Source organism: Aristolochia californica, unplaced genomic scaffold (genome assembly GCF_029961685.1).
Source record: "Aristolochia californica isolate CCGP_79_NKW_82.1479 unplaced genomic scaffold, dmAriCali1.0.hap1 SCAF_15, whole genome shotgun sequence".
NCBI lineage: Eukaryota > Viridiplantae > Streptophyta > Magnoliopsida > Piperales > Aristolochiaceae > Aristolochia > Aristolochia californica.
Window position 1 is genome coordinate 20897794 of NW_027181826.1, and position 24093 is coordinate 20921886.

The following is a 24093-nucleotide window of genomic DNA, read 5'->3' on the forward strand; positions in this document are numbered from 1 at the left end:
TGTAGTAGTTTGTACAAATCCCCTTCCCTAAAATTTACTTTTCTTCTGTTTTGTGCTCTTCCTTGTGCCTTGCCATCTGACCTTGATTACTTCTTTCTCCCAACCACTTACATTCTTTCTTGTTCTCTCCATCCCAACCCCATTCATCTTTTCACTTTTTCTTTAATATCAGCTTTCCCTAGTTTAAGTACTTCACTCTTCAAGAAACCTGCAATGTTTTCCTCTTCTTTTGCTTTTCCCATGATCTTTTCCTCTTCTTTTGCTTTTCCCATGATCTTTTCCAACTTTCCTTTTCTCTTTACCAAACTCACCTTCTCTTTTGGCTTTATTTGTTGCTCTGCTTTTTTCTTCTTCTAATCTTCATAAAGTTGGTAGTTGTCTTTAAGAAAATGCTAAAACATCCTTGCAATTTTTTTATCAGTTCTTTAGAAACTATTCTGATAATTGCCAAGGAAGCTAAATCAAATTTTAGACTACTGTGAGCATAACCATTTCTAGATCTTTTCCATTCACTCTTCACCCAGCTCCATGTTCTGTCAATGACATCTTTTAATTCCATGTGTCTGCATCAAATAAGATTGAAACTCTGGGATGAAAAAGCTACCACATCTTCAAACTAAAAAAAGTGGTTTCGTGTAGCAATCCGACATAACTAAATTAGGTGTTTGAGAAAGACTATTCAGATATCTTCAAACAATTAAAGAGATAAGGACCCTCAAGCCAATTATTCTCTTCGCCCACTATTTCAATTACTGACTATGTTACTAAGATTTAAGGTGTCTTATAGCTGGACTCATATGCTAGCAAATGATGAAGTGAATTTGTTAAAATTTACTTTTCACTATCTCCGCAACCACTAGAGGAACAAAGAGAGATTGATAAAGTTTGTTGGTGGACAGGTCAAACTAAACGAAAACAAGGACGAGGAAGGACAAAACGAGTTGGAAGAAGAAAGAGGATAAATTGAGTTTTCGGCGACGAGCGAAAGTGAATTCACTGGTCTCATGGAGTCAATTCACTTTTACTCATTTTTTCGCTTAAACGAGTGAATGTGAATTACCTGTATTTACACAACACACTAAAGCTTTTGGAGGAAAGTGAATTCACTTTCAGTTCAAGCCTCAATAACTTTGCTCTCGTGGGTGCTTATTTGAAAACCCATTACAACCCAAACTTCAGCTCTCGTCTCCTTTGGCCCAAGGGATCAACAGTTTCCTTGTTGCCAGGAAGCATTTGAAATTTACATGGGATGATTTGTTGTCTGTTAGTTGGAGTATCATCGAGCTGCCAAAAGGTTGGACTCATGTCAGAACCTGAAGCATGGATTGTCATGTTACAAGCCTTCAGTGCTGAGTTCGGTTGGAAGTAAACAGAGTAGCATTTGCGAGGATAGGTATATTATGTCGAGAAACTGCCTACAACAAAGTGGATTTAAGTGGAAACATGTTGGAGAAGAAACGATGATTAATGTGCAGTTGGTATAACATCAATATATGTCTATATAGGTGGATAATAATTCTTTGGGTTATTCTTTCCCAAGTTGGGTGAGTTCATTATATGAATTATGGGGGGTTAGTTAACTTGACTCAGGAGATGAACTTCAGCCACATTATTTAGTTCATCTCTGAAGTCGTCGTTAGTTGAGAGCAAACTTCAAGTAACATGACTTCAAAATTCATGTCCAAAATGTGCTTTCCACCCAATTTTGCCGTTCATGCACACGAAACGATCGCCGGGGTTCGAACCCTCGACGATTTTTTTTTTCTTCCCCTCTCTCTCCCGCACACCTCTCTCACGCTCCCTTCTCGTTTCGTCTTTTTTTCGCCCCGTCTCCTGCCACCCCCCCCTCTTCTCCCTCTCCGCCTGCGACAAACGACCCCATCCCTTCGTACGTCGAGCGACAAGCACTGGCTGGCGCTGGGTGAGCTCGCGACATTGACGACGGCGACCGGCGGAAGGGACCGACGTCTGACGTCCGACGGGGGTCGACGGTGGCTGCCATCGTCCCATGTATGTTGAAGTTGTTGCAAGCGCATGTCCGGCAAAGGCGACCTCGGCAATGCTTTCTTCTAGTCTTTAAATTCTTTGTCTCATCTAAGTCTATCCAGATAGTTGGTGAATATGGTGGAGAGAAAACCAAGGCTATCTTGAGCTTAATCAATAGCTGTAACTTCTATGCTACTCCCAACTCATATTCCAAGCTCCTAGCTGAATGCAGCACCTCGAAATCCATCCACTGTGGGTTGCAAATCCATGCCCGAATCGTTAAAATTGGATTCTCCAGCAACTTGTCACTGTGGAATCACCTTATTAATCTTTATTCGAAAAGCCGCCTTTTTAGCCTAGCACGCCAATTAATTGGCGAAATTCCGCTCCCAGATTTGGTTTCATGGTCTTCCCTCATATCTGGTTATGCTCAGAATGGGCTTGGAGAAGAAGCAATCCTCGCATTTCATGAAATGCATTTGTCAGGGATTAAGTGTAATGAGTTCACGTTCCCAAGCATTCTTAAAGCTTGTTCAATGACATCAAACTTAAAGCAAGGAATTCAAATTCATGGAATTGTTATTGTTACAGGTTTTGAATGTGATGTTTTTGTGGCAAATACATTGGTTGTTATGTATGCAAAATGTGGGCAGCTTTTGGATTCTCGAAAGCTATTTGATGAAATCCCTGAAAGAAATGTTGTGTCATGGAATGCTTTGTTGGCTAGTTACGTGCAAAATAGCTTTTGTTCTAAAGCAGTGTATCTTTTCCAAGAAATGGTTGTGAGTGGAGTGATGCCTGATGAGTTTAGTATTTCAAGCGGCTTGAATGCTTGCACAGGTTCAGAGGACCTATCTCAGGGTAGAAGGATTCACGGATCTTTGATACGACTTGGATATGATGCTGATTCCTTTTCAGCCAATGCACTTGTTGATATGTATGCTAAATTAGGAGATATTGAAGCTGCTATGATGGTTTTTGAGAAAATTTTGCTACCTGATATTGTTTCATGGAATACTCTTATTGCAGGTTGTGCTCTTCATGGTTTCCATGATCTAACACTGGAATTGTTGCAAGAGATGAAAGTTTTAGGCACAACTCCAAACATGTTCACTCTATCTAGTATTCTTAAAGCTTGTGCAGGCATGGGAATGATCGATTTGGGCAGGCAAATTAATTCACACTTGATCAAAGTAGGTTTTGATACTGATGTATTTGTCTGTGTGGGACTTGTTGATATGTACTCAAAATGTGGTCTTATGGAGGATGCAAGAAGGGTTTTCAATTTGATGCCTATGCAGGATTTAATTTCTTGGAATGCTATAATCTCAGCCTACGTACAAAATTTGAATGATGAAGAAGCCATATCACTTTTCTGTGAGATGCAAAAAGAAGGGTTTAACTTTAACCAGACAACATTGTCCACTATTCTGAAATCAATTGCTAGCTTGCAGTTAATTGATGCGAGCAAAGAGATCCACTCATATGCTATCAAATTGGGGTTGGAGTCTGATGTTTATGTCACAAATAGTCTTATCGATGCATATGGCAAATGTCATTATACTGAGGATGCAAGGAAAGTTTTTGACCTGTGCCCCTTTGGGGACGTTGTGTCCTTCACATCAATGATCACGACCTATTCACTAAATGGGCAGGGTGAAGGGGCTTTAAAGCTCTTTTGTGAAATGTTGGGTAAGCAGCTTAAGCCAGATCCATTTGTTTGTAGTAGTTTGCTTGGAGCTTGTGCAAGCCTGTCAGCTTATGAGCAAGGGAAGCAAATTCATGTTCACATCTTGAAGTCAGGTTTTGAACTGGATGTTTTTGCTGGAAATGCTCTAGTTTATATGTATGCTAAGTGTGGGAGCATTGAAGATGCAAACCGTGCCTTTTCTGGGATTCCTGAGAGAGGCATTGTCTCATGGTCAGCTATGATTGGTGGGCTTGCTCAACATGGGCATGGAAAAGAGGCTCTAGACTTGTTCCAACAAATGCTTGAAGAGGGAATTTCACCAAATCATATAACTCTAGTTAGTGTTCTATCTGCATGTAATCATGCAGGTCTAATAAATGAGGCCAAGCAATATTTTAAATATATGAGAGATTTATTTGGAATTGAACCAACAGGAGAACACTACGCATGCATGATAGATCTTCATGGACGAGCAGGGAGATTGGATGAGGCAGTGGAACTTGTATCTACAATGCCCTTTGAACCCAATGCTTCAGTTTGGGGAGCAGTTCTTGGTGCTTCAAGAATGCACGGGGACCTGGAATTGGGTAGACGTGCAGCCGAGAAGCTTTTTGTTCTTGAACCTGAAAAATCAGGGACTCATGTACTTTTAGCTAACATGTATGCTTCTGCAGGCAAGTGGCAGAAAGTTGTTGAAGTGAGGAGATTGATGAAAGATAAAAAGGTCAAGAAAGAACCTGGTATTAGTTGGATCGAGATGAAAGACAAGGTACATACATTTATAGTTGGGGACAGAAGCCACTCTAGGTCAAAAGAGATCTATGCCAAGCTTGATGAGTTGGGTGATTCGATGAATAAGGCAGGATACGTTCCTCAGGTGGACATTGATCTTCATGATGTGGACAAAAGTGAGAAAGAATTTCTCCTATCTCACCACAGTGAGAAGCTTGCTCTGGCTTTCGGGTTAATTAGTACTCCTCCTGGTGCTCCAATCAGAGTGATGAAAAATCTTCGAGTGTGCAAAGATTGCCATACTGCATTCAAGTTCATTTGTAAAATTGTTTCGAGGCAAATTATTTTGAGGGATATTAATAGGTTCCATCATTTCAAAGATGGATCATGTTCTTGCAAAGATTACTGGTGATTTTTTATATTGTTACAACTGATGGATCAGTTGACACCACAAGGAATTCAGTGTAAGTCTTTAAAATGCAAGTTAATTTTAACATATACAAACTTCTATCCATGTGAATTTCTGGTATTGCAAAATGGGTATATGGTTATGCGACCATGTCCAGGACCCACGAATTACATGGGTGATCTTTTTAGGTGGTGGTAGCTTAGTAGTTGCAGTAAGCACTGTGAAAAAAAGATTACAGGTGAATTCTGATGATCGTCCTGCAACTGTGCCTTTTTATTTGTGGATTGTCTACTATATTCTCATTTCTTATAGGTTTTCACTAATAATGACTTAGAGTGAGTAATGTGTTGCAGTGAATACGCACATCTATGGTATGTTTGAGTCCACAAAACTTACTGTTGATTCATGTGGATGGTGGAGCAAATTTTACCCTGTCATGTATCTTACTTTTACACCTTGTTCAGTAGCACAGGGAAAGAGAAAAAGATAAGAAACCAGGTGAGAGTTATTTTTCTTTATTTGGTTAGAGAGAAACATAGAGAGACGAGATAGGGAAAAGTAAGGAAATAGGAGAGACAAGAAAAGCAAGAGAAAGAGGAAAAATTTTCAGTCACTTCTCTCAAACACAGACCTAGGTCGTTTGAGACGAAGCAAACAGGATGGGGAAAGAGTAGTGTTACTGTTCCCAATTACTAATGGGGTTGTAGAGTAAATGGGGAAAGAAATGAATCAAAAGAATTGGCTTCTGCGCCTATGTAGGGGCGGAGAGGGAAAGGGAGAGAGAGATGCAATAAAATTGTCTCTATTAAGTTTAATTCCAAGATGAGCAACTCAACAATCGATTCAACGAGATTGATTTAGAGGGAACAAGTTTTTTTCGTGTAGGTGTCCTTCCTCTTCTATGCAGTGCATGCTCCAGAAGTTGATCCCGCCTGCAACAGGATGAGTAGCATATATCAATTGCAAATCGAATACCAAAAACAGGGGTACATGTATGGCTAACACATGTCATGTGTCTCGAGCGATATGTGTTGAGTTTCAGGGGCACCGACACAGCTGAGAAGATTTATACAGCTGAGTACATCTCAACGTATACTCAAACAGTTTTGAAAGTTCATGGAGAAGCTTGACTATGCACTTGGCCCTACAGGAACAATGATGTTTCTGAAAGAACTACTTACCACACATGCATGGATATCATCACAACCACACAGCAGTTTCCCATTCAGTGTGTCAACTGCTTGGAATGCACCTCCACCCTCACTTCTCTGCACTCAAGGCCACCAAGTTCATAATATGTCAAATAACCATAATCCTCTTAGGCCATGTTTTCCAGCCTTCTCCTTAACATGCACTCTCAGTTGAAGCTGCCTTCCACTTACCTTGTAATAATCAACAGCTACAAAGTTCGCCCACCGGTTTCCAGCCACACCATGGCAGGTCTGCAACATGTTGATCAGATCCCCCGAGTTCTGAGCACATGTGCGCTGCTTGAGAGGAATGGATCTGAAATAGTTAACCAGTACCAGAGATTTAGTTTTGTCGTCAAGGTTGGCTGATGAGCTGCGCTTCGGGCAGCTTCCTGGGTTCATCCCTCCATCACCATCTGCATATTTCAACAGTAAATGTGCCATATATGAGAGCAACAAACAAAAATAATCCTCTGTTATAGAATTCACAATCGAGGTAGAGAGAGAGGTCATAATGACTTACATTGGTTCTCAACCATGTAATTCCACTGATAAGCAATTCCTTCCGTGTCTTGCTTTGACTGGATTGATGTGAACACAAGAAGCCGCTGATTACTAGCAACCATGTCACTTACCAAAGGCCAATCTTGACCACTTTGAGGCATGTTTGATACAGGAAACCAGTACTTAGACAAACCGGCTTCGTTAAATACTTTAGTCAGACCATTTGGAGTTTTAACATAGTCTTCTAATATCAGTGTGACGATCTCTGTTGGATTGGCTGATAAAAAGGCTTCAACCTCTTTGAAAGTATCAATTGCTGGCTCCTAGTGGTAAATCACAGGGAGGGTTAATACTGTGGTTGACGATGAAGATGCATCTGCCATGTTAATACAAATCATGCTGGAACCTCAATGAAATATTTAACTTGGGAGCTTACAGCCTAACTAGTATGATTCCTTACAAAGGCAGTGAAAACATTGCACTCTCCATTGAAAGAATGGCACAGCCATATATCTCCTTCAAAGTCATATGTATCCAGCATCAGAGCCCTAACCCCATTCTGAAAATCAACAAAAATCAAAACAGAAACAAGTCATGACAATGCATTAGAAGGGCCATGAGATGCTCACAGGGAAAGAGATTCAACCACGATGTCCGTTAGTAATGGAAGACAATCTTCAAGGCATGAAAGGTAGAAAAGGGAAAAAGATACTTACATTTAATTGTTGAGTAATACTATCCTCTTGATTTGTAAATGTTGTTCGAGGAAATCCGGTGCGTGGTGGCTCCGAGTCAATTGCGTAAGCATTATGGGTGGTTAGAAATGCATATTTGTTGAAGGGTAAGGAATTATTCTGCACCCAATTAAGCAGTTTTGGTAAACAAAGAAAAAGCAAAACTGATTTTATTTTAGTGAACCTAATTATCATAAAGTGTTTGTCATCAACTGATTTCAATTTAAAGTAATTGAATCTTCACACCATAAGCACTTCATTTTAGTATGAAGATGATCCATTGTGCTAACCGACATAGTGACTGCTAGTCCCAAATCACCCTAGTTAACTCTCTTACCTTTCCTGCCGCTTACTTATTTGGCTGGTATTTCAATGTCACTGACTCGTGACAAGCAGAAGCGGTAGAATGGAGAGAATAAGGTTATGGAAGTAGAAATAAGTACCAGCAGCTTGAACTGATCACTGAAGGTTGATCTTACGCATCTTGAATCGGAAAATCCTTCAGGGCAGGAGAAGCAATACAGACCAGCTCCGCAATCCGCGTCAGACGAACACTCGTCAAGAAGCTGCAATTAGAAGCCAATTAAACAGAGTGGTAAATAAAACTTGGAATCGTTCCCAAGCAGCGGAAAAATTAGACAGGGAGACAAACCCTGCATTCCCCATTAGAACAAGCAGCAGCAACACTAAGAAAAGCTGAAAGGACTATCAGAAGCAAGTATTCCAGACCACCCATTACAAAACTGGCTTGAAACAACTTCTTCAAGAGTTAGAAGGAAGAAACAAGAGAGTATAACTGCAGAGGGAAGCAATCCTTCCAGGATAAGAAAACATAGCACGTCCGGGTATTTCTCGATATACGGCTGAGAAACCAAAGGAGCTTAGACCATTGAAGGAAATGAACAAAAGCATCTCACCGACATGGGGAAGGGATGCGCTTTCCCGAGCCAATAAATGGTTCACGTAGGTCGGCAACGCCCAATGCATGTTAATGGGGATCGTTTGTCAGATACGGAAAAGTCTCCTGCCTCGAGAAGAAGACAAAAGATGTCGAAGGAGACTCAAGCTGGACAAAAGCAGGAACATTGGTGCTGCTACTCAGAATGAGTTCTATTTTTTTTCCTTTTTATCTGCTGCTGAATCTTTTATACAAACTGGTGTATATATCCCCAGTGGTCTTGTAGTTATAACAAATACATTCATACAATTAATACAACTTCAAGGTATAGGATATAGACCATTCAAACATCTTCCTCTTTTTTTTCTCTCTTAATTTTTTCTCTCCTCTCTCCCAAAAACTAGAATTCATCTTTTCTCTCCTTTGAAGATCTTTTGTGTTTATATAAAAGGTCGAGTTTTTTTTTTTTTTTGCAACTCCTTTTTGGACTTTTTATTGAAGCACAACAAAACTCGCAGTTCCTTAGCGAAAAAACAAAGCTAGTGTAACGAGGATGGAAATGTTCTACAAACTGAAGCCACCCTATTCCTTGGTATCCTTTCGACTTTATCCTTCTTATTGAACTTAAACTTGAAATGGAATCTCTGTGAACGTATTTAAATGAAAAAACAAAAAATCTGCACTGACTTGAAGAGAATTACAATCAATCTCCAGCTTATCTACTAAAAAATGGGTGGTCAGCTGACTAGTGTCAAATTGTTTAAAACCCTGGCTGAAGCAAGTGACCTTTTATGGTAGAGACTTTTTTTTTTTTCTTTTTGCTGAATTGATACAGCATCTTCTTTTATGATCAGCTTGGTGATCAATCCAGAGTTTCAAATGTGAAGGTAAGAGAAGCAGCAGCAGTGCAACCAGTAAAAAAGGAGAGAAGCAGAGAAGCATCTTACTTAAGATACACTCTCTTCACCTTTTGCACATAAGCGCTCTGTCAAAGGAAAATATGCCAAAAATCAATACTTTAATGGATAGAAACTTGAAAAGCAATCGAGATTGAGAAGTCCTTACTTAGGTATTCATACGCTAATATCATGGAGGTTCCCCAGGCTGACATGCTGAAAAACCTCGGACCCAAGCCTCTATACAAGCCTTGCCATCCATCCTCTGCTATCAATGTTTTGACAACTCGTCTGACGCTTTCCCTTTTCTTATGCTCCATGACCTGCCCACAAGAATAGACAACAAAATATTCACAGAGTGAACTGCTTGTCTACCTAGAGACAATCCAACATTTCCTTTTAGAAAGACTACCCAATATTAATATGCCCAAAGATTTTGACAACAACCTGTAGTCGAGTCTTAATAGTGTCCAGAGGAGTTGTTACACAAGATGCCACCGCACCTGCTACAATCCCTCCAATGGCCTGAACACCGACTATCATCCCCTGGCTTGGAGGAGTTCGTTGTTTACTATCAGTCCCGAGTCCCAATAGCCTGCCCAGGATTACCAAAGCCAAGAGTATAAAGATGAGTAGTATACAAATTTCAGTTGCAAAAGCGGGTACTAGGCAAATGAGGATTTGTTTCTTTTATTTTAGCATTTATCATCTTACCTCCATATGAAGCGTTGACTTGAACCATAACTGGCCCACCATACAGCACTGGATGGTGAATATGTCACCACTGACAAGGCAAAGCCTCGATATAAACCTCGGATTCCCTCTGCTTTAAAAATTTTACTAGCAACATCTAGTCCACCATTATACTTTGCATAACCGGAATATCCTTGGACCATCAACCTTTGGCTAACCTAACAAAATTAATTTATTGTTCTTTAAAGTATTAATCAGCTAGGTTGTAAGGAATAAAACTAAAACTTGAATAACGCGCAGATCAAATCGTATACCACAAAAGCTCTACAATGTAAAATACCAAAAGCAATAAATCTAAAATGTTATAACCAATTATGATCATCTGATCATCAGTGCTTTGTAACAACCATGTAGATCAACTAAATGAATCATTTCCAACTCCCATAACTAGGATGGCCTTCTTCATGTCTACTCAGACCATTTTACCCCCATCATTCTATCCTCATCTATTTCTTGCAGACCCCTCAACATCCTTTTTTATCTTTTTGGAAAGGCTCCCTCAACAGATATGGAAAAGCCATAAAGAAAAAATATGTACCTATGATCCACAACAGGTCAAACACTTCGAACAATACTGACATGGAATTTTTGTTTTTTATTTTTGAAAAAGGCCAAATTAGTCTTATTGAAGAGCTCAAAACACAAAAGAGATGATTGGTTAAGAAGAAGTGAACTGTTTTATTTTTTCTTACCAATTTTTATTTTTGGAAAGACAAGAGGAAGAGAACTAGAAAACTCTGTCTAATGGAAGGAGCAGAAAGCCGTTAACCTATCAAAATATACAGATTAAAACCTAGCTAAACCTGGTCATATCATCTGACTGTAGCAGTACACAGCTTTGCTAATTTTAGTGGGCCCAGATCATTGAATAAACTGTTCATAAAGCACGTAAAATGACAAGAATATTTTAGCCAGCAAACTGTGCAATAAACATTGTTTCCACCACCACATTCAACAACCAGAGTAAAAGAGACTTGCACCATTCTAACCCTTCCAAAGTGTAATTAAGGTTTATCAAAGCACAGAAATGGTCCGTGTGAAAGTGAACAGAACACGTATCACAAGTTTATTTGGGGGAGAAACAAAACTTATAAACAGAGATATCATAAAAGAAAAAATTACCACATCTATTGGCACAACTACAGCTTGCGACATAAGGGATGCTGTCATGCCAGCAATTCCATTGGCTATAGCTGCCTGTGTTGGTTCAGAGAATTGAAACGGTTCAATCATCTTGTAAGCTGCTATCTTTGTAGTCTCTAAAGAAGTAAGAAAAATTATTCTTGCTGGAATTGCACCGGTAATAACCGTACCAAATCCTCTGTAAAGACCTGGAATGCCATCTGTCTTTATTATGCCCCTAACAACTGAAAATGCACTTTTTCCTACTATATCTTTTGTAGCAACTTGCATCCTGGTTTTTACAACAGAAACTGGGTATAATGCCACAGTGACACCTGTAAAGAGTCCAGCTCCTACAACAAAAAATTTAGTTTTATCAAGCCTGCAGGAGAGAACAGGATACATATTAGCAACGGACTTCAAATAAAGTTGTACAAATAAAATTATAGTAATAACAGACTTGCTTGAATTCAAAGAAACTGATTCAAGTTGTAACTAATAATCATCAAATCAAAATTCACCACAGTTGGTTGTATGCAACACAAAACTATCCTTAAAATTCAAAGTACAGCTTCTTTATAATGGTTCAATATTATCATCAGAATTTCCTACTTTTTGGCATAGCAAAAATGACTTAATATGAGGCACTAGCGCTAAAATGTAACCCATTGGAACATAGATTTCTCAAACTTACTCCTCCCGGTACCAGCCTAAAAAGGTAAATGGAGCAAATTCCATACATCCAGACCTGGAAACACTCTTTTAGTTCTGTCAAGCCAACATCATTAAAAAGCAAACTCTTCAAATTAATACTTTAGTCCCATGTACCAGAAGGGAGATAACATTTTCCATGGAAAACCTTGAAAGGCTAGCAAGCCATGATCTACCCTGGATTGGCTTGAACCTAACTACAGTATCCATTTTCACAACCCTCTTAAGGCTTACAAGTTGATAGCCAGTTCACTTTGGAGTTCCAACTCTCTTTCTAACACCACCGCGTATGGGAGACCCATGACAGGATTCAGTCCACACATAAGGAACTCAAAAAACATACTCCTTACAGCCACGAAGAAAAGAAATGTAGTGTTTGATGCTAGAGAAGCCGTCCTAACCATCTTGAGGGCAAATAGGAACAACATAAAGAACAGTATGCAGCAACTCCGTTACATAAAATCCCCAAGAAAGAATAAGAAGACACTCTTCAAGACTCCGTTAAAACCAAACGTCCAATTGCCTCATTAATAGTCCAGATGTATGACGTGTTATGTTTATGAATAAAAACAGCAAATGCAAAAGGACAAAATAGCACAAACCATCGCGAAATGGGTAAAGGAATAAATCGACAATATGAAGCCTCCATAGACATCAAAGTTCGGCTAGAACAGCTAAACAAGCAGCTCAAAACGTAAAATATACTGCTTTTAAAAAAGACAGGAAAAAAAACTGATGCAGCAATGAAGTAATAAACAGAAAAATTGGAAAGCAATAAACGACTAATGTTTATTTATAAAGAAGCACTCTACCCACTTGTCCCAATTGATTTCTGTCTTGTCCAACAATTGAGCTCCAGAACGAGAAGAATCCATGGCGAACGTGTGTCGATCAAGCCCGCCCATCAAAGAAAAAATGCGACAACAGAACAGAAAACCAGTGTGCGTTTCGGACAAAAAACTGCCTCAAGAAATGGAGGAGATGAGAGATCGAATTTCTCGGCTTCGAAAATTTTCCGTGTCCGACAAGAGCATGAACAAACGAGAAGAGGCGGGCTCAGCCGACCAGGTTAGGTATTTTTATTAGCGAAAGGGGTATTTTGGTTATAAAAAATTAGCTCGCTGGTATGATCCAGACCGTTGATCAATACTACCAGCGTGATTAGGTGGTCCAAGCCCAATATGGTTCCCTGAAGCAAGCCGGTCTTCGGTGATTATCAAACCCATCTCCGAAAAGTTCCAAGATGGCCCAACCTTTCTATTAAAATATGTGGGCATAAGTGCTTTAACCCATGACCCAATTTACTATTCATTTGGTATTATAATTTTTTTTAAAAATTATTACTTTATCAATAAAGAATTAAAAAATATCTTAAAATTTAAAAAAAAATTTAAAAAATATATTTTAAAAATCCTAATACGATACATGATATGTGAGACACCTGCCCTAGTACATTGCTTAGTATGAGAATAAGCTGCTAGGTGTAACATGATATAAGAGGGCATGATTAACCCACAAACATGCTTTCATGTTTCAACTATGTGTAAAAAATGGGAGACAAGTGAATGGTGGGAGGCATGTGGGAATCTTTAATCATGGTTTCTTACCATGCCATTGCCTCCTAGGAATATGATTAATCGCTAAGCGTTATTAATGTCGAGAAAATAACATTGATTAGCATTTCACTTTTGACTCAAGAGTCGATACTAACACAAACCTAAAACCCTAAACCCTAAATAGTAAATTTAATTTTTAATATTTAATAATGCGTCTTAATAATATTCATTTATATGGGAAGAATTAGTGTCATAATCTCATTTTTAATTAGATTTTGTTTGTTGAGAAGCTTATTTAAATTTTATAAAATTTTATTTTGGAAATTTGAAGCTCAAATCTATTAAGTTATCTGATTACGGCCGTGACCGTGGCACAACATGAGCGGCCGCACGTGGATGAGAAAAATAATTTCCTGTCTTGTCATTTCATGGACCAAGTGGTCTATCAAGCCTTCTTCCTCATCAACCACTTTCGCTTGTTTCTTCGTTGATGGACCAAGTACAAGCCAATAAACAGCTCATTCTCTGAAAATCATATACTCTTCTCTTCATGTCTATCAAGGGATTATTACTAAATTAAAATTTGAAGCAGTGTCTCTGATGAATATTTGGCCATTGAACCTTAACACATCTGTCTTCCTGGTACTGGTTTTTGTCCATTATTGATGGTGAAGTTGAAAGCTTAAAGTTGATCACTCTGTCAATGGTGGCAACATTCTAAAGCTGAATCATTCTGTCTATGTGAGTTGGGGAATAAACAAGTGTTTTAGTTCATAAATTTCTATGGAAAATCTTTCCTTCTAGATTCTGGTCGTCCGCTGTTCTAAGAGGAATGAAGCTCCCCAAAATCCACTGCAGCAGATAAAAGCGTTTCTCTCTTTCTCTGTTCTTGATGCACATGCAACCGAAGAAGCTTGTCAGCTAGTGGATTTGTTATAGCAGATAGCCCAAAGATTTTATGGGGAGGCATGTGGAAGACTGGTTTTAGTATTCTTCTTGCCCCTGCTGGGTGGTGCCCATGTGAGACATCCCTTCCCTGATCACTACTCTCCAGTTCCCAAATTTCAATGTTCAAAACACCAGAAAGTCTCATCTTCCAGCAACTGACATGGTTTTCTTCATTAATTTACAACGGATATAGGACAGCTTTTGCAGAGTCTGCTATTGATGGCTCTGGACATAAGGGAAGTGTTAATGAAAGAGACATGACTTTTGCGGAAAAAGAAGAAGATCATTTTGATGCAGATTTCCAGCCATGATTTTGGGAAGCATGCCCTTGTTTTTAGCTGCCTCAGGCTCTAAATATTTTCTTAACTCATGAGATGGCATTAATTTTACATATTTCCGAGTAAAAGTGAAAAATGGAGTTTGTGATAAGTACAGATAGAAAAGGTTTAAGAAAGTGGAACAAACAGAAGAAATACTTTTTTCTTTCTTTTCTGTTACAAATTCTGTGTATAATAAAATCATGCTTACTGCTGGCATTCATTACAGAGGAGATGAACTTTACTGGCAATAGTAAAAACCAATGTAGCATAAACAGGCCTATATAGAGCATACACTCCCCTGAACTCCCAGGTTCCAACAAGAGCAACCCATTAACAGTGTTTTTACTGACTGGGTTGGGCTCGTTGGTAGCAACAATGGCTGTTTTGGGTGTGCTCTGTGGGTTGGTTCTGGTGTTCTGTTTCTGCGCAGCTCTTTTGAAATCGAACGAGGTGAGATACAGGAAGAAGGGGCTGCCACCCGGGACTATGGGGTGGCCAATTTTTGGTGAGACCTCAGAATTTCTGAAGCAAGGACCTACTTTCATGAAGAATCAGAGAGCAAGGTGAGATTATGGTTGGTCTAGACTGGTTTTTATGTTTGCTGGTTTTTTATAGCTTCTGCTTCAACTTCGGAAACCTCTGCCGACGCAAGTAGTCTTTGATAGTTGAACGGTTTATAGTTTCTTTCTCCATCGTTCTGTGACTCTGTCGTTTCTCTTTTGTTGGTTTGAGGTGGCCTGGAGAACTTCCGGTTTCATTTTCTTGTCGCTACGGATTTCTTTTTTAAAAATGTATTGTCCAGTTTTAGCAGGGCTCTCCTTTCCGCCTAGAGTGTTTACAGTAGTTAATCAATAATAATAGTAACTTGTACTCCTTTCTGCACTTCTGTCCCTTCTTCTTCTTTCTTCTGCTTCTCCTTCTCCTTCTTCTATTTCCTCCGTTCTGTATATAGCCTGCTGCAACTTCGATTTTTCTTACTGTCTATAGTTTGATTTTTTGTTATCCGCCATTACTGATATCTGTAAAGAACGATATCAAGCTTATGCTGAACAATATTTGCTTATTAATATGTTTCTTTTCTTCTTTGATAGGTACGGGAGCTTGTTCAAGTCCCATATCTTGGGTTGTCCTACAATTGTCTCCATGGATCCGGAACTGAACAGATACATCCTCATGAATGAAGGGAAAGGCCTCATTCCAGGATATCCAAAATCCATGCTAGACATATTAGGCGAATGTAACCTGGCAGCTGTGAGTGGGTCTCTCCATAAAGCCATGAGAGGAGCTTTGCTTGGTGTAATCAGTCCTCCAATGATCAGACAGCAGCTTCTTCCAAAAACTGATGAGTTTATGAGATCCCATCTCAGTAACTGGAACGACAAAATCGTCAATATCCAAGAGAAAACCAAAGAGGCTAGTTCAATTTTCAGAGCCCAAAGAGAAAAAAAGTAATAGTAAAAAGCTGAGACTTGTTCTAACCAGGAAATGATCTGTCTGTGCTGCAGATGGCTCTTCTCTCATCCATGAAGCAGATTGCAGGTATGGAAAAGGGTCCTCTATCCGAAGCCTTTAAGCTAGAATTCTATAAACTAGTGCTGGGAACTCTCTCTCTTCCCCTTGACCTACCTGGCACAACTTATCGTTATGCGCTCCAGGTATGTCCCAGTCCTTCCCTTTTCCTTTCTTTTATTTTTTATTTTTCATGCCTCTAAGCTTTATCCATGTCTCTAACGAAGCATTTTACAGGCAAGAAAGAAGATTGTGAGTATATTGGCACAAGTCCTTGAAGAACGAAGAGCTTCTACATGTACCCGCGAGGACATGCTTGATACCCTGTTAAAAACCGAGGAGAATTCAAGATTTAAACTGAGTGATGAGCAGATTATTGATCTGATTATCACTCTCCTTTATTCGGGTTATGAGACTGTTTCCACCACTTCCATGATGGCTGTAAAATATCTGTGTGATCATCCGAGAGCTCTTGAAGAACTCAGGGTATAATATTACTTTCTGTATCTCCCAGAACACTGTTATGTTCAATTTCTTTTTGTTTTCTCTCTCCGACTTACTGTTCGATTTTGTCTTTTTGACGAGCTTTTTGCATTCGAAAGTTAATGATGGTGAAATGTGTTTGGTTTCAGAGAGAACATCTGGCAATCAGAAAAGGGAAGGGGCCCCATGATGCAATAGACTGGACTGATTACAAATCTATGCACTTCACTCGAGCTGTAAGCATTGGAAACTTTCACTCGGTCAATATCATCCGAGTGAGGTTTCTTTTTTCTCTCCAATCAAATGAGAGCTAAATTTCATATTCTGATCTCCATTTTACAGGTGATCTATGAGACAATGAGAGTAGCTACCATTGTTAATGGGGTATTGAGAAAAACAACACAGGAAATGGAAATGAAAGGTGAGTTCCCGCAACTGATCTCTTCCACAAATAAAATTTTGGTGAACCTCGACATTAATGTGGGTGTTGAGAGCATGCTGCAAATTTGGATTTACAAAGCTGAATCTGGAGGATGATTATGCTAAAAATAAATACTGGGTTCTATTGCATTTTCAGGATTTACCATTCCAAAAGGGTGGAAAATCTATGTTTACACCAGGGAGTCAAACTATGATCCCTTTCTGTATCCAGATCCCTTGACCTTCAATCCCTGGAGATGGCTGGTAAGTCAGCCTTTGCATTTCACTTTTTTGAGTCTTCCATCAGGTTATTACTAACTCCAAATGTGAACAGGAAATGCAGGAACAAAGCCTGGAAGTTCACCAGTCTTTCATGATGTTTGGAGGAGGCAGCAGGCTCTGTCCAGGCAAGGAATTAGGACTAGTTGAAATTTCTACTTTCCTCCACTACCTCGTCACCAGATACAGGTCAGTTACAGGGATTTCCTCTCATGCCTGCAGTAATGTTCCCATTTTCATATATCTGTCAGTCTGTCTAGTCTTCTTCCTCTTTTGAGTTGGCAAACTTGTTTTCTAGTTGAAGCTCATGTACCTGTTGCAGGTGGGAAGAGGTTGGAGGAGATGAGATTCTGAAGTTTCCGAGGGTTGAAGCACCAAATGGGCTTCACATTAGGGTTTCAAATTACTGAATAATGTACAGAAAAAGGGAAAGAAATGCAAGGTTACAGAAATATTCTCAGTCCTCTCTTATGGTTATGTATTTTTGCATATTACTTACTGATTGAGAGGGTGCCCCCTCCTTCCCATAAATCCTCTTGGGTCTTACAGATTGGGACAGGGGGTCTATTTCTAAAAAGAATAGCTGCAAAAGTGACCATAAATTTTCCAAAGATCAAGTCATAGAAGGAGACTTCCTTGGTGAATTGAAGCCACTCAAGATGAATAGTTTGGGGACGTACAAACTTGGTAGCTTGCTTGTAGCAATGGCACATAAGTTTGGTTGATTTTTGTGAGGACCATGACGATGAATTATCCAGGTTATCTCACTTGCCTAAAGAACTATTTGCTGCCTAAAGAACTATTTGCCAATAATAATGTATAACAAACTAATGGCGATCGAAGATTGAGGGTCTGTTTGGAATCTCATGAAAAAAAAATAAGAATTTTGACCATTATTATTTTAAAAAATAGTTAGTGAAAAAGAGAATTTGATCATTATCTTATTTTTATTAATTATTTTTAAAAAACCTCAAAAAAAAAAAAAACAAATATAACAAAAAGACTCAAAAAAATTTTTGACAAAATATTGGTCCGACCGATTAAGGACCGACGTGACAACCGATTAAGGTTAGGGCTAAGAAAGTTGTAAATCTATTTGTAATTGATTTAACTAAGCTTAGTAAGAGTTATTGGGCAGTGATTACCACTAATTTAGAGAGTGGTTATGTATTTTTGCTTTATACACTCTTTAAATGAACAAAGACCCTTGAGTAATCAAATAAATCCTTGATCGAACTTCAATTGGGGCTTATTTGTAATTTAGTGGCCTTTCTTGCCTCTTCACTAAATTCACTCCCATTCTCCCAAAACTGCTCCTTCGTTCCCGTTTCCGTTCCCTACACTTTCTTTCTGTGACTTCCAGCTGTTAAATTTTTCAACGTGGACACAATTCATTCGCCCCAGTAAGAGTTACCGGTGGGCCCCGTGAGACTACCGGGTGAATCTTTCTGGCCTTCGTCTCGTCGGTCCTGCTTCCGCGGACACAAGTCAACTATTCAGCGCGTTGCCGCTGCTTGCGGTCGCGGCCGTCCAGCCACTCAACGGTCCAGATCAGTGGGACCACTACGTGCCTACGCGTACTTGACAATTCATTGCTGAAATTACGCCTGATTGTGTTCTGTTTTCAATGGGCCCCGCTCGCAATCGAATCGGTCGGTTTGATAGTGGTCCACATAAACGTTTACTAATCGACTGATGTGATTGGTTGTTAAAGTGGGACCGAAGGACAAAAGCCACCACTTGTCACGATCCTATACCTCCTCTCACAATTATTGCTGTTTTTTTTCTCATTTTTCAAAAGTGCCCCTGCGTGCCTGGTGGTGTGGCTCCCGGCCAAACTCCAAACCAAACTTCGCGTCGACTTTGAACTAGTCGCCTCGCGGCTCTCTACGTCTGTCACGTGTCACGGTCACGTGTCCCGTTTAGCTACCGGCTCGTCAGGTGTAGGATCTTTTTAAAACCCTCTCCGATTCCCCTCTTCCTTCACCAGCCCAGCTCCAGCTTTGACCCTACCCCCGTGTAACGCTTCTGGAGCGATTTCGAGTTGCAGAGATCTCGCCATGGCAGAAGCTTCGAAGTCCGTCCCGTCTACCCCACTTCTCAAGGATGAGCTTGATATCGTGATCCCCACTATTAGAAACCTTGACTTTCTGGAGATGTGGAGGCCTTACTTCCAGCCCTACCATCTCATCATCGTGCAGGATGGAGATCCGTCCAGGACCATAAAGGTCCCCGATGGTTTCGATTACGAGCTCTACAACCGCAACGACATTAACCGTATTTTGGGGCCTAAGGCTTCTTGCATTTCGTTTAAGGATTCGGCTTGTAGATGCTTCGGGTATATGGTCTCCAAGAAGAAGTATGTTTACACCATCGACGACGATTGCTTTGTAAGTGGGCTTTTCCGATCTTTTGTTGAGTTTCTATTCTTGATTCGTGCTGATGGATCTGCTGTTTTCATCCTTTTTCTCTCTGTACCTATGGTCTAGTGAGTTAATCAGATTGCTCGATTTGATGAGAAAGTTTTCAATGCTGTGGATTTTATTTTTTTTATCTGATTCTCCTCTCCCGTTCTTGAAGAAATTTAATTACTCAGTTGACATATAATTGTTGTTGTGTTTAGTCCGATTTAGTTTTTTTCTTGTGCAAATCTTTGCAGTTGGTTTTGCATTGTTTGATTTGGATTTAAACGTCGACGATATTCAGCATTATGAGTTTGCTTGCAGAGAAATTTGGATTTCTGGCAAACTAACACTGCAGAAAACCACCGAGTCATCCTCCACTGTCACTTCTGACACAAGTTACTCATGTGTACTGGACGATTTTGCATGCATATATGACTTTTACATGTCACCTTCTGATTTCTGGCTTTAGATTGCTGATACTGACCTTGGATCCGTTTTTGAGTTAAAAAAATCTGCCTGAGATTAGTATTACAGGGGAAGGTGGTCAATCATTTTCTAAAAGATGAATTGGAGCTGATTTTTATACAATGTTGCATTCTGTTGAGATCTTGAGTTGGATCTGCAATGGAAAGTGCTAATTGAGCTTCTGAGACCACCCCCATAGCATTTGAGTCTGATATCCTGTTAGATCTATCTGTCACTGTGAACTTACATTATCAAATTACCCTGTTTCCTTGTAGAGGTTGTTTTGGTTTAATTTATTGGGATGCGGATTAACCTTTGTGTTTGTATGGTTTGAAATACCTTTTATAGGCTTTGCAAACGTTATTTTCTGGTTTCTGCACCAATGTCTATATTTAATAAAAAAAAAATAGCATGCAAATGAGTTGCTTGTATTACTGTTATGTCTTGCTAGTATTGTCATCAAATGAGTAATCTTTTTATTTTTTTAATTATTTTCTGAAAAATGAAAGTCCTTATTACTGGACTCCTAATTTTTTCTGAATCTTTCATAGAAACTGGTCATTTTTTAATTTTTATAAATGTTGCGGATCTGAGCTAAAGGAACTTTTATGCTGTAACATAGGTTGCAAAAGACCCATCTGGGAAAGAGATTAATGCTCTTGAGCAGCACATCAAGAACCTTCTTAGCCCTTCAACTCCATATTTCTTCAACACTCTCTATGATCCATACAGAGAAGGAACAGACTTTGTGCGAGGATATCCTTTCAGTCTCAGGGAAGGTGTTCCAACTGCTGTCTCTCATGGCCTGTGGCTCAACATTCCTGACTATGATGCCCCTACCCAGCTTGTCAAGCCTCGCGAGAGGAACACCAGGTATGGATCATCCTACATTTCGGGATACTTTTAAATGTTTGTATCGATACTTTTTCCCTGAGTCACTTGCCTGCTTTGTTTTCTCAGATATGTGGATGCAGTTCTGACTGTACCCAAGGGAACCCTGTTCCCTATGTGTGGGATGAACTTGGGCTTCAACCGTGAATTGATCGGCGCTGCAATGTACTTTGGACTTATGGGTGATGGTCAGCCAATTGGGCGCTACGATGATATGTGGGCTGGGTGGTGCATTAAGGTTTATTAATATTACTTTCTGTTTTACATGTTTTAGTAGCTTCTTTGTTTGTTCTTCGTGGTTTTATTGGACACCTGATCTATTTGCTCTTGACACGTTGTCTTGGTGGTTGCATATTGTTAATACATTGGCTACTTCATCTGTTTTCAAATTCTCATCCTTTTGTTTGGTGATTGGCTGGAGAAAGCATGTAGAGTAACAAGCCAACTTGATGATTTTGCAGGTCATCTGCGACCACTTGGGCTGGGGAATCAAGACAGGTCTTCCCTACATTTGGCACAGCAAAGCTAGCAACCCATTTGTGAACCTGAAAAAGGAGTACAATGGCATCTACTGGCAGGAAGAACTCATTCCCTTCTTCCAGTCTGTAACCCTTTCCAAGGACTGCACTACCGTGCAGAAATGTTACATTGAACTGTCCAAACAAGTTAAAGCCAAGCTTGGGAAGGTGGATCCCTACTTCACCAAGTTGGCAGATGCCATGGTGACATGGATTGAAGCCTGGGATGAGCTTAACCCATCAGGGAAATCCGAGGAGCTGCCCAATGGCACGGCCAATGCCAAAGCAAAGTAGAGAACTTCTGAGATTAGACCATTTCGACTTACACTACCATTTCTTTTTGCTAGCTGTGGACCTTAGTGCCTTATCTGTAATTCTATATATATTGACATATATATATTTTTTTAAACTCCCTCCGCTTTTCTTTGGAAGCTTGGGAGTATTTTTGCAGATTGGAGTTGGCTGTAATCCTAATGTTATCCTTTCCTTCTTTTGAGATTTAGCAATAAAAAGATTTGGGTATTTGGCGTTTATGGTCTGTACCTTTTTTTTGTCACCACCACCGTTTTCTTTTTGTTCGTTGGACTATCTGGTTTGAATTTGAAAATGGGTGTGCCGGCACTGGACTTCGTACACTTCAGCAGGTGGAAGGGTGATCAGAAACACTGTTGAAGGGACAAACCCATGTGATGTTGGAATTTTCTGTTCTGGCCTAACTGCAGAAAGTGGTGAAAATCCTAAGAGATTACACGTGAAGGAAGGTTGGTGAAGGGTCAGGTATTGGGTAGCTTTCAGACCCCAAGTATGAAGCAGTGGTGATCTCATTCAATCAGAGGATCGTACACACGAAAAAATGGAGAGAAAGACCTGCATACTACTAAGGTCTTCCACCGACAATGCTTTCTTTGGGTAGTTTTTATTTGGGATATTTGATTAATTTTAAGCTCGTGTTATATTGCGTGAGCTTTGTATTATCACAAAGGAAAAGCTGTTAAATTCCAACCGAAGTTTTTCTTTAGGGGAAAGAATTCTTTTTAACTCCCGAGGGGGGGAGACTGCTCTCAACTGCTCTTCAAAATGGGTGAGGGATCTAGAAACTACACATTGGATTTTGAAAGAAGGTAGACCACAAAAGTCAGTTGTTGGATCTTCAGTTCATCAGACATACTCAGGACAAGCTGTTGTCGCCTACCACATGAGATCCAAGGCAAAACAGTAGAGTTGGTAGCATATCACAAATCTGTGCACAGGAATGAGGTAATGTTAGATGTTGAACTGAACCATACCTTTACAATTGAGTAAAAGTGGTATTTATATAATTTAGAATTGAAAAGATAAGTTTTACATGATAAGATAAATCCAATGGGATCTTATCCGATAACTGAAAGGATTATGTTCCTCTTTTATCATGCCCCCTCAAGATAGGTTGTTTGTTAGAGAGGTCAATCTTGTCTTGTAGTAATTGAAACTTGTGAATTTGGCACTGGCTATGTAAGGAGATTTGTTTCGAGCGTGCTTGAAAGCAAAAGGACGGGAAGAGTAGCAGTAGGGGAGAATGGAATTGATTCGTCTAGTGAAGAGCAGCGGCACTGGTAACAGTTAGGATGGGCAAATAGACGATATTGGTAGCAGTTAGGATGGGCAAATAGACGATATTGGTAGCAGCTTATGGCGACAAGTGGCAATGGGAAAGGTGGACGGTGACGATGGAGGTGAAGCTCAATGGCGACGTTGACAAAGGTGGAGAACTGAGTGAAGGGCGAACGGAGCAGAGGCTTTGGCTAATGGTAACGATGAAGGGGACGACAAGCTACAACTTCGACGAAGATTTCACAGGAATTTCAAGAGGGATTGAGAGAGACGGAGAAAGGCGCTGAAGGGGTGCAATGACAACAGACTACAGTAGATGGAGATGGCAATGGCAATGGCTAGTCGGCGATGAGGGATGCATCATCAATGGGAAGTCTAAACGACGACGAAAGGAAGAACGGCAGAGGGTTTTGGGGAGTGGTGCTATGGAGGTCAGACCCGTGGTTTAAGGAGTGGTGTTGTAGAGGTCGGACCCATGGTTCGAGGAGAATTGTTGTGGAAGTTGGGCCCAGGGTTCGAGGAGAGTTTTTTTTTTCAATATCGACAAATAGTGAGGTAACAACAAAGGGGGAGAGGGCAAGCGAAACGAAATCAAGAGCAAATTATCCAAGTGGTTCAACTTGGGAGGGTGTAGCAGAGAGTGAATTATAGGTGAAGAGGTAATAGAAACGGAAGAAAAAATTTGGGAGGACAATAGATGCAAGATCAATCTGTTCTAATACCATGTTATATATTAAATTGAACTACATTAGAGGATAAAGTGAACCACACCATTACAATTGAATAAGGGTGGTAATTATACGATTTCGAATAAAAAATATTAATTTTACATAATAAAATAAATTCAACATGGGATAAATCCAATGGGATTTTATCCAAAGAAATTATACTTACCCCTTATCAAGTAAACTGGGGATTAAATATATAAATATTGCAAGGCGATACGTCCATGACGTTGGAACTATAGATGCTAACTTAAACATTGAGTATTGCTGCTGTCAGTATAAACCATTTTTCAGTAGCTTCCTTCTACCTCCGACACTATGGTTTGACATACCAAAAAACTTCATGAGGCCCCATAAGT

General features: G+C 39.8%; 4 protein-coding genes across 9 annotated transcripts; 3 read left to right on the plus strand and 1 right to left on the minus strand.

Moving 5' to 3' along the window:
- The first annotated feature begins 1709 nt into the window (after positions 1 to 1709).
- LOC137951885 (pentatricopeptide repeat-containing protein At3g12770-like) lies at positions 1710 to 4966 on the plus strand. Its single transcript, XM_068798856.1, has one exon. The coding sequence runs from the start codon at positions 2013 to 2015 to the stop codon at positions 4818 to 4820; it is 2808 nt and encodes a 935-aa protein (XP_068654957.1). The 5' UTR covers positions 1710 to 2012; the 3' UTR covers positions 4821 to 4966.
- Positions 4967 to 5250: 284 nt separating this feature from the next.
- On the minus strand, positions 5251 to 12650 carry LOC137951749 (PI-PLC X domain-containing protein At5g67130-like). Of its 4 annotated transcripts, XM_068798636.1 has the most exons (10): positions 12442 to 12650; positions 10915 to 11296; positions 9775 to 9950; positions 7689 to 7818; positions 7228 to 7365; positions 6972 to 7070; positions 6531 to 6834; positions 6200 to 6423; positions 5999 to 6085; positions 5251 to 5749 (listed from the first exon to the last, which is right to left on the minus strand). In XM_068798636.1, exons 1-10 carry the CDS (start codon positions 12528 to 12530, stop codon positions 5717 to 5719), a joined length of 1662 nt encoding a protein of 553 aa, XP_068654737.1. In that variant the 5' UTR covers positions 12531 to 12650; the 3' UTR covers positions 5251 to 5716. The 4 variants fall into 4 exon arrangements, with proteins under 4 accessions (XP_068654737.1, XP_068654734.1, XP_068654735.1 ...); XM_068798633.1 differs by lacking the exons at positions 9775 to 9950; positions 10915 to 11296; positions 12442 to 12650 and adding an exon at positions 7898 to 8148 and having other exon boundaries at positions 5254 to 5749; positions 7689 to 7811; XM_068798634.1 differs by lacking the exons at positions 9775 to 9950; positions 10915 to 11296; positions 12442 to 12650 and adding an exon at positions 8163 to 8334 and having other exon boundaries at positions 5255 to 5749; positions 7689 to 7811.
- A 2145-nt stretch (positions 12651 to 14795) lies between these two features.
- LOC137951923 (cytochrome P450 85A-like) lies at positions 14796 to 17765 on the plus strand. 3 transcript variants are annotated; one of them, XM_068798913.1, is made up of 10 exons: positions 14796 to 15012; positions 15541 to 15862; positions 15955 to 16104; positions 16196 to 16444; positions 16591 to 16677; positions 16784 to 16862; positions 17019 to 17125; positions 17196 to 17329; positions 17463 to 17582; positions 17690 to 17765. In XM_068798913.1, exons 1-9 carry the CDS (start codon positions 14825 to 14827, stop codon positions 17548 to 17550), a joined length of 1404 nt encoding a protein of 467 aa, XP_068655014.1. In that variant the 5' UTR covers positions 14796 to 14824; the 3' UTR covers positions 17551 to 17582; positions 17690 to 17765. The 3 variants fall into 3 exon arrangements, with proteins under 3 accessions (XP_068655014.1, XP_068655013.1, XP_068655015.1); XM_068798912.1 differs by lacking the exon at positions 17690 to 17765 and having other exon boundaries at positions 17463 to 17670; XM_068798914.1 differs by lacking the exon at positions 17690 to 17765 and having other exon boundaries at positions 17205 to 17329; positions 17463 to 17670.
- Positions 17766 to 19122: 1357 nt separating this feature from the next.
- Positions 19123 to 21950, plus strand: LOC137951444 (probable UDP-arabinopyranose mutase 1). Its single transcript, XM_068798104.1, has 4 exons — positions 19123 to 19530; positions 20633 to 20883; positions 20971 to 21139; positions 21363 to 21950. The coding sequence occupies exons 1-4, from the start codon at positions 19201 to 19203 to the stop codon at positions 21711 to 21713; spliced, it is 1101 nt and encodes a 366-aa protein (XP_068654205.1). The 5' UTR covers positions 19123 to 19200; the 3' UTR covers positions 21714 to 21950.
- The last annotated feature ends 2143 nt before the right edge of the window (positions 21951 to 24093 follow it).